Source organism: Mustela putorius, unplaced genomic scaffold (genome assembly GCF_011764305.1).
Source record: "Mustela putorius furo isolate JIRA1106 unplaced genomic scaffold, ASM1176430v1.1 tig00003834_pilon_pilon_pilon, whole genome shotgun sequence".
NCBI lineage: Eukaryota > Metazoa > Chordata > Mammalia > Carnivora > Mustelidae > Mustela > Mustela putorius.
The window spans coordinates 133,747,322-133,760,291 of record NW_025421987.1 but is presented as its reverse complement, the minus strand read 5'-3'; the positions used below and the strand labels follow the sequence as shown (position 1 = coordinate 133,760,291).

The window sequence follows — 12,970 nt, the reverse complement described above, 5'->3', positions numbered from 1 at the left end:
GCTAATGATACCCAATATACAAATACTATAAACAGCCTCATCCATAAGCCAATGAAATTGCAAGTTCATTTATGCTTTGTAATGCCTGGTAAAGGTAGCAGGAATTAGACCTCTGGATGGGCCAGAAGTCAAGACTTTTAAATAATGAAAATGTACAAAAATTATGTTTGGAAGTAACAGAGAAGTATTTCCCCAAATTAAATAGTTTTTAGGCATGCTAAATAACACATATGTGTATGCATATAAGTGTGTGCACATAGATATATGTATTTATTTATACATATATTCAAGCACACACTTATATATGGGATATATACCTATGAGTATACAGGACACACATGACAGACTTTGTTCCTCTACAGACATGAAAAAGCAAATTGCATTTTACCTGTTATCCACAAAAAGGCTTTCCTGGGAGCAAACTGACTGAAAAATAAAAAAAAAGGCATTGTATCAGATGTTCTGGATGTGCTGAGGGATCCCAAATCCTTGCCTGCTTTTAAAACTACTTTTCCCCTCCAAGAGGAAAAGAATTAAGAGAAATATGCACTATGTTTTGAAAAATGGAAATAAAAAAGGAAAAAAAATGGTTAGAGTTAGACGTGTACACCATTCTCTTTCTCTTTTAGCACACAAGTACTTTTCCAGCAGGACATCTCCAGGTTACGGCTAGATTTAGCCCATTCAGCGTCAAGGTCAGAAAGAGAGAGATGTGAATGAAACTGTCTGAGAATCAGAGAAGCGTGTGACCATCGGATCCTGAGCTAGCTGTTTCTTCTGGAGCTGCAGAGATACAGTTCCCAACAGCCAGAAGACTGGTTCAAATCAAGGCAGAGCATGTGCTCTTAGCATGATCCACCTAAGGATGGGAGAGTCATAGAACCACAACCCTACAGTTATTACCTGGCAATGATAGACGCTCTTGACATAAACAGATTGACTGCAAGACTCTTAAAATTAAAGAGATGCCATCAATCAATTTGCAGAGGGCAGGCACACAGAAGTCAAGTGAGAACAAAATGAAGCTAATCAGAAAAAAGAGTAAAACCTATCTAATGTTTTGTTTTGTTTTTCACACAGAAAAACAATGACTCTACTTAGCTTCTATTCCCCTAGCTATTAATTCCCCACTATCTTGTGTTTAGAACACATATAGGGAAGAGAAAATTCCATTACTATTACAAGCTGGGGAAAGGCTAATCAAATTAAGTTTTAGCAAGGAGAAAAAGAGATGTCTAAACAAAATATGGTGAGATGGCTCTCTAACATAGTGACTGTGTTTAGGAATTAACAAAAACTGTTTTCAAAGTACTGAGTTTCTAACCATAAATACACATGCCATATTATATGTGTAGATTTTATAAATGATGAATAAATGACCTGCTAAATGGTAAATTGAGACCTAACAGTTCCATTTTAAGAGAAAATAAAACCAAAGTAAATAAGGACCTTTCAATATTGAATTTTTAAAAGATTAGCTAATGTAACCGCTACCCAGAGAAGGCAAGCAGGATATTGGTTTCTCCATACATTTTGTTGGAGAAATCATTTCCTTCCACTAAACCAAAGGGTTAGCTTCGGGCCTAATGTGTTTTCCTCAGTGATTTGAACGTTTCAGAGGGCATCTCTAGAACCATTTTTATTTTAACCTTTGTGCATTTAATATGCATCCTGAGTATTAAGTGGACAAACATCATATTTAACAATAACAACAAAAAGCCAATTAAGAAACACCCTTTTCAGAAAGTTTCTTCTTTTGACATTTGTATTTATAAATAAATACACTTTATGTACCACTGATATTATTCCTGTGAAGACATCTTTATAGTAAGTGAAATATCCCACTATCTTCATTTCCTTTAGTTTGGTTTTACTCTTGGTTTGAGGCAAGCCATGGAATTAATTGTCTCAGGTGTACATTATGAGCTCGATACTTTGTTACTGCTCTGCTCTTGTAATGGGAAAGAAGTCAATTATGCTTATAATGTTCTGGCTGGGTTGTGGAATTACTGAAACTCTACTACTTGTTTGGAAGAGTTGATCAAAGACTGACCTCTTCAGACTCATTAATCCAATAGTATTTTGGGGAAAGCTAAGCTGCCATAACTCTCTGAATGAGAAATAAGGGACCTGCAAGTCAAAGATAACTTTCCCAAAAACATATCTCAAGAGTATTTTTCAATTTTTGTGCAAAAGTCCTAAAGATTTATCTCATGATCCTTACAGTTTCATAAATAAAGCAGATATGATTATGGGTTGTGATTCAATAGTGGGTGAAAATAAACTTTAAAGAAGTTATTAATATAACTTGCAAATTTTAATAGCAGAGAAAGATAAAAGTGTCACAGTAATTAAGTGCAGTATTCAAAGCTGTCAGGTATATGCATTCTCAGATATAAAGGACTCTTTTTTTCTTTCTTTTAAGGAGAAAATGGTTTTGCCTAATGGGATACAGAATTCTCTCCCACACCCCACCCCCAATCCACGTGACATCACATGCCCCTCTCAAGGGTTGTCACAGAAGGTGGATCCCAGTGCATGCTGGGGAGACCATGGATGAACTCCTCCCAGAATCCCTATTTACACATAAACATCTTTCAGAAACCATCCTTCAGGCAAAACACGTCTTTCTCAAATATATTGCTTTAGCAACGTAACCTTGCCAAAGCCAGCAACATTGCATTGAATTAATCATAAAATAAGACAAAATTCTTGTTAAAGGAAACAAGAGTTATAGTTCAAATATTTCCGACTACAAAAATACACTCATTTTTTATTTGAGAACTAAATTGTTGTGTGCCTTGACTTAATGACAACTTCATTCTCAAATAATAAATGTGCCTTATCTCAGGCTACTGTATTGAGATTATTTTTCTAGAAAATCCCCATATAATCTGCATATTTTGATTGTGGACCTAAGTAAAAAACTACACATGCATGCGCGCGCGCACACACACACACACACACACACACACCTTAGACACCAAGATACATAAGTAAAATATCCAAGAGCACCACTGATTTTAAAATAAATTTTGATTTTGCTTATGCGTAAGTACTGGTAATTATTTCTCTATAACTATTGTAACTTCAAGTATAATAATAAAAAAAAAAAACCCTCTACATAAATATGTCACCATTTGAACCTGTTTGAATGACTCCACTCCTTAAATAATAATTGGCAAGGGAAGCAGCTTTTACTACCTCGGTTTTTAAATTATGAAGACACTAAATTAAAGGTCAGCAAAAAAGACATTACATGCCTGTAACTTAGTTTCCTTATGCTGGATTCTTTGCATCAGTTTTATAATTGACTTACTATACTTGATTTCTTACTGTACGTACCTCAACAATGTGGGAAGTCCTAATGGTCATTTGGGAATCTGGAATTGTACAGATGAAGATGCCCTAAAGTGTACTCTCTTTATGTAAGTGGAAAGCAAGATGTGTTGCTCTATGTACTCAAGGAAGTTCACATTGCTATGTTATGTCCCTGCATTTGCATTAATAGAAGATTCAGTAATATCCTGCTAACACATCATGGCCCCTAATGATTCCTCCCTCTCAGTATCCACAACCAAGGTGTTTTGTAGTACCTCCCCAGTATACCAGTTTGGTCTGTGTGTCCAAACGAATATAGCAAGAAGGAAGGTATGTCAGCTCCAAGATGAGGTTACAAAAGCCTGTAGCTTCCATCTTGGGCTCTCTTTCTTTCTCTTGGGTCACTTGCTCTGGGAAAGCTAGTTGCCAGGTGACAAAGATGCTCAGGAGCCTCGGGAGAGGCCCACAGAGTGGGAACTTAGATCTCCCATAGCCCGCTAGCAACCGAGGCCTGCCAAAACACATGCAGGTGAGTTTGGAAGCAGGCAACTGCTCTATTGAAACTTCAGACAACTGAAGCCCCAGCTGATGGCTTGACCGTAACCTCACAAAAGACCGTGAGCCAGAACTGGCCAGCTAAGCCACCCTCCGCTTCCTGATCCCCAGAAACTGTGAGGTAACAAACATTTTATGTATCTGTTTTAAGTTGTCAAATCTGGAGATCTGGAATTAATAACAAAACTCAGGGAACACCAGCCTAATGACTGCATTGTTCCTGCAGAGCGGCAGTGCTCTGGACTGGACATCTTTTTTCCCCCTCTGAGAAGGTGGCTTTTAGCCTTGTAAAAGCATCAAAAACTTGTAAAGCTATGATTAAAAAAATCAAGATCTTTACCTTAAAAAATGTACCTACACTCATGTACATAATATTTTGTAGATGATGTTGAGGAATTTGTTTAATCTCTGAAGACTTTGAATGAGTTTACTCTGAGTACAGGGTGCCAATTAAAAAAACCCAGCCCCAGGAGATCAGGGGGAAAAGTAGGGCCAGAAACAGGCAGGTGTCTCACTTGAATTAATAACACCAGAAATGCTGGCCACAAAAGAGTTCATCACAGCAACTCACACTATTCTACCTCTGCAGGGGGAAGAAGCCACAGCCTTCCGAAGAAGGTTGCCAAATGATGCCATCAGCTGGAAAGGCCATGACAATAGCTTGGCATTTAAGTTTTCCCATGCTTCCGTCTGCTTTTGCTTTTTTTTTTTTTTTAGCAAGCTCCACACCCAGCATGGAACTGCATTAAGGGCTCAAATTCAGGGCCCTGAGATCAAGACCTGAGTTGAGATCAAGAGCCAAATGCTCAACCAAACCAACTCATCTGCTTTCACTGTCTTAAAGAATGTTAATTCAGCAGTTAGCTAGGGATGCTTGAAACAACAGCTTGCCTCTAATCTTTATTCTGGGACCCAGGTTCCTTGCTGTTGTTCTCCTTAATAGGGCTGTTGGGAAATGCGATGTGTACAGGGAGTCATGCTGACTCCTCCATGTCTGGGATGACCTCTCTGTGCACATGAAGGGTGGGAGCAGCACAGGAAGCCTCCTCCTCACAGGCAAGCATCAAGGATGCTTTTCCTGCAATCTAGCCCTTGAGTGTCTACAATGTGGCCCTGCTTTGCGGGGTGGGGGGGCATAATGTTTGTCTATTATCTAAGTGATTAGTATTTGCTTTTCAACACAACTCATTTATATATTTTATGACTTGCCAGAATGAAAATCAGAGGGAAATTGTGTATGTGTATGTGTGTGTGTAAGGCAGGGGGAAGGATAGATGGGGAGAGAGAAAGAAAGAAAAAGCATAACAAATAAACTGACCTTCAGAAAACTCTCTCTCCATGAAGCTCATTGGACCGTAACATGCTGTCTCCCGGTCCACTCAGGACACCCCTAAACTATCATGGTACAACAGAGCCTCTCTTTACTTCGTCCTTTTATCCAGGAAACACAATTAAAGCCTACCAGGTGTCAGACTATGCTTTGCACCACCAATAACTCTGACCATAAGAAAAACCTAAGTAGCCCACACATCCATAGAATTTTCTAGAACTGCATGTGGACAGTATCCCTCAACAGCTTCCTCTCTCAGACTCTGCCAACTCCAGAGCTCTGAGCCAGGTCCTTCAATCATTAAAGTTTTATTTCATTGTATCTAAGAAAGGCAACGAGAATCTAGAAGAGATAACAGAAATCTGTATCAACATGAAAGAAACGCACTGTTGGTGGAATTCTGATTTCCTCTGCAGCTTTATACTGAAGGATCCAGCAGGAGCTGGAGGACCTGGGAAACTGTCTTGGGCCTGAAACCACCAAGGGCAGAAGGCCTTGTCCATGCTAAACAGTGGAGTCTAGGTCTCTAGTCTAGCCTGGGAATGGCCTCCAGACCAAATCACGGTGGGAGGTAGGACGGCCTACCTAACCCAGCAAAGCCACAGAAGATCTGCACAGAGGAGCTCCCACCTCTACTTTCGCAAAGGTAAGGCTGCCAAATGATTTCATGGAATAGAGAAGCTGTGCATTGGCTTGCCCTTTTCGCTTTCCTGCATTTAAATTCAGCTGTTTTAAATCACTTTTTCATTCTTATTTAGTTTAATAGCATTTTATTTTGGCCCCAGTGGGTAAGAGGACAGAAAAATCCCCCACCACATTTTCTTCACTGGGATTTGAACAAAAGAAATCATTTCATGATTATCTCCTTGTGATAAACTGCTCACAGACCTAATTTGATCTGAAGCTGAGGGGGAAGAAGATGAGTATTACCATTTAACTTTGATATAATAAAATGCTTGTGCTTGCTAAGAATGCAGAAAATTCCATGTTTATGTATGTGATTAACAGAGCCTCTTTCTTCTTTGTGTGTCTTTCTTCTGCACAATGTTAGTGTTACAAAGACAACACTTGGCTGTCTGCGGGCTAATGTGGATGTGAAAGCATTTTTTTTCAAATCAGGCGACCTTGCTGAGGACTTAGGGTCTGTTTTACTGGGCCCTGATGGATCACACCTCTATTCCCCCTGAGGTCATATCCTAGGAAGGCACACAACCCCTGGCTCCTTTTCCATCACTTCCCTGAACCAGGTCCTCTTCCAGAAACACCTCTGGTGTGCTCGGTTCGATTTGTCCCTGGCTCCAGCTTCCTGAGTCCTGCCAGCTTGCTGTCTGGGGAAGGACGGCACTAAAGAGGCAATTAAAACAACTACTCACATCGTGTGCAAATATTCTCTCCCTCACTCTCTGATATTCCTCTTCTCTCTCTTCAATTGATTTACTTCGTCTGTCATCTCTAAATGGATGCATTCTGTTTTGCTGAACAGAAAAAAGAAATCAGTACGGTTATCCAAGTTGAGCTGTTGGAAATCTGCAGTTAAGCAACTGTCAGCCGAGAATAATAAATGTTCACTTAAATAAATGGAGCATGAAGAGTCTCATTCCCTCTGGTCCCTAAGGAGGCTGTGCAGGTGTGTGTGGTGCGCAGTGTCTGTGCCTGACATGCAATGGCAGGTGTGTGCTGCTCCCTTTACCTTCCCCACTGGATGCCGGCAGTACAGCTGTTTCCATAACGAAAGCACCTGGATGTGCCTCAGGTGTTCCGCCAGTTCAGTTATGACGTGGGTCACAGTGATAGACTCTGTCTCCTTTGCTAACCCGTGTGCTTTGGAGTCCTTAGACAAAGGCAGAATGTTGAGGAAGTGGCTAATTCAAAGTGGCTAAGGGAAGACATGGCTCTGAAAACCTGGCCACTAGACACACAGAACAAAGGAACAGAGAAAATAATGGGCAGAAAGGAAATAGTGGACATGACGTCTCCACGTCCTAATTTGTGTTTCTTCTTTCCTCCATGACTGACTTGATCCTGTGCTCTGTGTTTTTGCTTGGAAAGTAGAAACTAAGTTTGAAAAGCCTGTTGGTTGAGTAGGGTCAATTCCAAGGGACCTAAAGTAACAATCCAAAGAACCCAGCATGAGGACTGTTCTTCAGTCTCGCATCTGCACCGCTGCCTGCATCTCAATGACCCTCCCATCGTCTTCTTGCCATTCCTCACAAAATTCTCTGCATTAACCACGTTCATCCATCCATTCAACAAACGCCCACTAAGTACACAACACAGGCATGTGGCTCAAAGTCAATGGGAGCTACTTGTCGCTTGATGGTGGTGGCAGTGGGGGTAGGAAGAAACGAGATACAGATGATGAACAGGTTTAAAAAAAAAAAAGTACATCGGAGATGCATGTACTGGCTTCCAGTGACTCACTGAGAGTCATTAAAATAATAACTTGAGTGAGGTGCCTATTGTCTTACCTTTAAGAATTCTAAAGCAAAGTCTATTTTCAAAAATCTATTTTGATTGTCAGAGACACAAAGTGTAATTGTAATGGCATTGTATAACTCCCTGCTGTTCTAATTATTGTTGAACCTTTGTTTCTTTTGCCATTCATTAAGTTTTCTTCCTCATCACTCTGGATCCCACTCCCCGCCCCCAATCTGGAGAAGAGGTTGAACAGGGTCTCTCTACCCTTGCCCAGGAACCATGAATAAGGCTACTCTAGGACAACGTAAATGTTTTGTCACAAGCATAATACACAAAAAGGAGAAAGTTCCACTACAGTTCATGCAAAACAAGCACACAGTTTACACGGACGTAGAACATGGGAAGGAGGAGGGGGAAGACTAAAACATGAACTCGATTCTTTTCTGTGAAGACTTATTTTAGGAGAGTTGCAAAATCCACCTGTCCTCACCATAACAAGGTTTGTTCTTTACAGCTACACCAGTTGGTCATCGGTCCGTACTGAGAATCCAGCTCAATGTGTGCACAACTGAAGGACAAAGCTGTAGGAGTGGAAGGACTACCATAGTTACACAGACATCTGGAAATGCGATGACAAAGCTTTTCCCGACAGCTCCGGCCTGTGGCATCCCAACCCCGCCCAACACATGCAGCGGGAACTGCGCCAAGCACCACCCATGCAGCCCAACACAGAGCCATGGCTGAAGCAATCAGGACACGTTCTCTTGGCTACCCAATGAATGCCAAAGGGGGAGGCAAGGGGGCAAAGAGGTTGGAAAGAGACAGTCAGTATCAGAAGCCAGGGGGAGCTGGGGGAGGGAGAAGGGGACAACAGAACGACAAGAACATAAGTCAGCCCACCTTCGAAAACAACAATGTCAGCCACTCTCAAACTTGAGAACCAACCTGATTGTCTTCTTTATCAATACTAGAGTTATCTCGCTTCAAGATAAACCGCTTCTGGGATTCTTCACCTTTTTCATCTTTTAAATGTTCACAAAACCTTTGCTCTGGTCTGCCAGCAAAGTAAAACACATCAATAAAAAAGTTTTCGCTCCTGTTTAAAGTTATTTTCTTAGTGCTGTTTTCTCCCCCACAGTGGCATTCAACTTAAAACAAAACAAAGCAAAACAAAACAAAAAAGTAACATGTGGTTTTGATGCTAGAATTGCCAGCATTATACAGGTAGGGAATCATGTGTCACTTGACAGGTCTTGTTAGAATACCTTTTGTTGTTTGGAATTCAGAGTCTTGTTTGCCGAATGTTTCTCACCATGGCTGAAGTTTAAAAAACATTTTAAAGGCCTGAACATGAATAGCGTATAGATGTTTTCTTTCATTATTTTGAACTCCATCACTCCTGAATTCAATCAGGTTCACAGGCACATGTCAAACAAATGCACATGTGGAGAACTTGGGCAGACCATATTAATTCACCAATGTCTGCAGACTATGAGGACGGCTCCTGTCATATCGTGCCTCTCAAGAGCCATCAGAATCCATAGTGAGAGATGGTCATCTATTAATTCCTTCCATCTTTCTCAGTGACAAATGCCCTGGAATCTGGCTCCAGTAGACTCTGACATCCTTGACCATGTCTTGTAAATCAGTTCAGTAATTGGGGAAACTGGACACATTTAGTTTAAACAACGTAATGGCTGATTAGCATGGGGAAAATGCTCCAAGCAGTTACACACTATTGATTAGTCAATTGATTTTTTTTAGGTCCTCTTAATCATTTTGTATTATTACTGGAAAGAGCTCCATGTTCTTGTTAATTTCCCACACTCGTCACTGCATGCCACAGAACTCAATGAATGGCTTGGGCATGGGTTCATCCCCAGAGGAAGTGCTAAAATGTTTGCCCCAGGTTTAGAAGAAGTTGTAATTAATGACTCTCATTAAAGCGTTTCTGTCATGTCTGATGTATTACTTCTGAAGCCCAGTGGGTTTTCTATCTCTACTGGGTTCATTATGCATTCTGTTATTGGAAAGCTACTTCACAGCGTCTGTTGTTTAATATGGGTGACCAGTAATTAAGGGAAACTCATAGTTTCCTTCAAGCTCCCAAATAAGCAAACGGCATGTTGAAAACAAAGGAGTCCTTTAAGTGTATAGCTGAAATCCTGACGCGTCGCATCCTTTTCTCAAATACATATACACAAGATTATACTGATATTGGTGAGCAGACATTAACAGAAAATTGGAATAATACCAGTTACCGCTTCCAGAACTGTGTATAATTTTTGCAAAATGGTATCATTGTCTTACTCAATCCTTAACAATAGAACGCCGATGTAGGAGGAGCAAATATTTCATGCCTCTTTTACAGATCAAGAAAACATCCCTCCATGAACCTTTTGACTCCCAAGTTTATAGATTTTCCCAGCAAGCCACAGGCATCAAACAGCCTATTCACATCCTTGCCGAGACGTGATTCGGTCTCTCTGCTTCCAAAGCACACAGCAGGCCAGAGGCCCTCCAGCCTCACAATGAAGAACAAAAACCCCACATGACATCATCCGAAAGATCAATGGAGATGTTTTCCACCAAAATTAAAATGTAAAATATGATACAACAAACAATTCGCAAGTGCAAATATGACATTTGAAAATCAAAACACTACAGGAACAAAATAGACTCGCACTTTACAGCAAAAAGGCCATTTCCAGTGGAGAAACTAAACGTGTTTCATGTGTCACACGCCCACAGCACACTTCTTATTCCACTGGATAGTCTTATGTTAGTGAGTGCTGGCAGGCCACTGTAAAAGATAACAATTCTCCAGGAATTTTTTAAAACCTCCTGACGTTTTCCACCAACACTTAGATGTTACTTTTTTTTTTAATGTAGCGGGTAAAATGGAGATACCAGCTTAAATATAAATGGTAACTGCCTCAATGCTAAGTAAGGCTCTTGGAATGTACTGAAACTCCATAGTCTGGTGAATTCTAGTAGATAAAATGCTTTGCTTGCTGAGAAGTCTATGGATCTATTTCTTATAATTGTTGCTCGTCATCTGTAGCTGTTCATTTAGACATAAAGTGATCTGGAAATCTGAACTTTTTGATTCACGAGCAGAAGGTGAATTTGCTTTAGACTAACTTCCTCTTTAAGAAGAAAACTGCTTTGAGATTTCAACATACTAACCAGGGTGTGAATGTGAGCTCCATATTGATAGAGACCTTGGTTTTTAAATACTTAATTCTTAGTGCCTAGAACGGTGCCTGGAATATGGGAAGCATTTGGTTGAATAAATAAATTAATCAATGTATGAATGAATGAAATTTTAATAGAGATGTTTAGGAATCACTGTATTTTAGGAATGGGTCAAAGAGTTACTGACTAAGATATGCAGTCATAAATATTTAAATTATAAAACAACAAGAAAGAGTTTGGTTAATAGAATCAGAAATTCAAATTTAGAACATGAGGAAGGTCTTTAAAAATCAAATTAATGCTTTGGTTCAAGTTGACAAGAAAGATTCGTGTTACTTTAAAAAAGTTTTTAAAATTTGAGAGCATTATGTGAAAAGAGGTAGAAATGAGAATCTCAGTTTTTTGTGTTTTTTTGTTTTGTTTTGTTTTGTTTTGCTTTGTTTTTTTAGTTTTGGAACTTCTCAATTTAAAGTGTTATAACTACAAGAGCTGTTCAAACATTATTTTTGAAATTTCATTTGCATTTCTTTATTGTGCTGGCTTATTTGTTTTTCATAGCAGGACATATGTAAGAAAAATACATCTATCTCATAAGAAAAGAATACTCAAAGGAACTTGTCCTAATCAATAATGTAAATGTGATTCAGAGCAAAAGTATTTTTTGTTCTGATACATATTATGCAAAATGCATTCTCCATAACAGCTTTTCAAAAATATCTTGTTTAAATTTTTTTTTCAGACTTTAGAACCTAAGAGTTGAAAGTAATAGTCCCTTCATGATTTCCCGAAAATATTTTAAGTGAATACAAAATAACCATTTAAAGTTTGTGTAAAAGGGGAAAACAACAAAAACTAGTAAGATTGTTCCAGGTTGATTTTATCGAGAGTTATCTATTACTCTAGAGCTAAAGGGCAATTTGCAGTTTAACTCATGCAAACTAAAGTATACAAATGAAGTATTGCGTGTGATTGAACTACAAATTACTGGTAATGCACCATTATATTAGAGCTTTTAAAAAGCCTTTTCACCAGGAATTTAACATCATAGCAATGTTATTTCTTAGTCATAAAATGAATGGAGCTAAAGTAATATATTATGGACCTTTATTTAAAATGGGAATGAATAACTTTCAGTGTATCAAAATGAGGATGTAACTCTAAGACAAACTCCTCCAAGGTGCAAAATGTCATGGTGTTAATTCAATTAATGATAACTAGAGTTGACTACATACACATCTCATAGTCATGCATGACATGTCTGATTGCTTTTTCCTGATAGACTTTATTCCATGAGGTAGTATTTCTAGCTTTCTCTCTATCAGCATCAAGAAGCAGAGAAAAGAAATTTAATGTTTCTTCTTGATGAAAGATAGTTTCTTCTTCTGAAGGCACAATTTTTAGTAGGTATTTCTTGTAAAACTCATCATTCGTGTGTTGTGAACAGTACTGGCATTTCCAGTCAGTGTCTTGGTATCTCCAGTCAAACCTCTGAAAAATCGGAATTACATCCTCATTGTTCCTCATTAGACTCAGCTCAAGGAACTGAGAGGCAGTGTGGCTAAGTGAAACCCTGAGTAATGCATTCAAACTCTCTCTTATAGTTAATCTGTTACAATCTTAAGGGTTTTTTGCTCCCTTGGAGTTTAAAATAAATGAACACTCCTTATTATTATAAAAATCTTTTTTCATCTAGAAATATTATCACCACCAGTTTCTTGAGACCAAATTTATTAGTTTTCTTCCAAATAGTTAAGCCTAATCCCCCCATCTCCCCATATATACACAGATGAAAATTTCAATTCTACTAAATATGGACAGGCTCAAGTGGAAGCCTTTGAATTTCAGGTCGAATAACTGAAAGACAGTCATCAATATCCATAAACATCTTAAATAAAGGTTTCTGTGCACAATAGGATAAAGTATTTTGATGGTGTAAGACATCTATCAAAAATATTTTAATAGTCAAACATATTAGGCTATCCTAAGAAGCACTGTTTCCTTAGCACTTTTAAGTTTTTAATTAAAATATTTATAACTGGGGCGCCTGGGTGGCTCAGTGGGTTAAAGCCTCTGCCTTCGGCTCAGGTCGTGATCCCAGGGTCCAGGGATGGAGCCCCACATCGGGCTCTCTGCTCTGCAGGGAGCCTG

General features: G+C 39.1%; 1 protein-coding gene across 27 annotated transcripts in view; it reads right to left on the bottom strand.

The window, feature by feature from the left end:
• ARPP21 (cAMP regulated phosphoprotein 21) overlaps window positions 1-12,970 on the bottom strand; it is a 154,400-nt gene that overhangs the window by 78,591 nt on the left and 62,839 nt on the right. For 16 of the 27 annotated variants that reach the window (XM_013059990.2, XM_045089086.1, XM_004759409.3 and 13 more), the window contains 3 exons: window positions 8,570-8,678; window positions 6,580-6,681; window positions 389-426 (listed from right to left, as the gene is read on the bottom strand). In XM_013059990.2, coding sequence (XP_012915444.1) covers window positions 389-426; window positions 6,580-6,681; window positions 8,570-8,678 — 249 coding nt within the window. Of the gene's footprint in view, window positions 1-388; window positions 427-6,579; window positions 6,682-8,114; window positions 8,206-8,569; window positions 8,679-12,970 lie in introns of those variants that run through there. The other 11 variants (XM_004759408.3, XM_004759406.3, XM_004759411.3 and 8 more) reach the window with 3 other exon arrangements.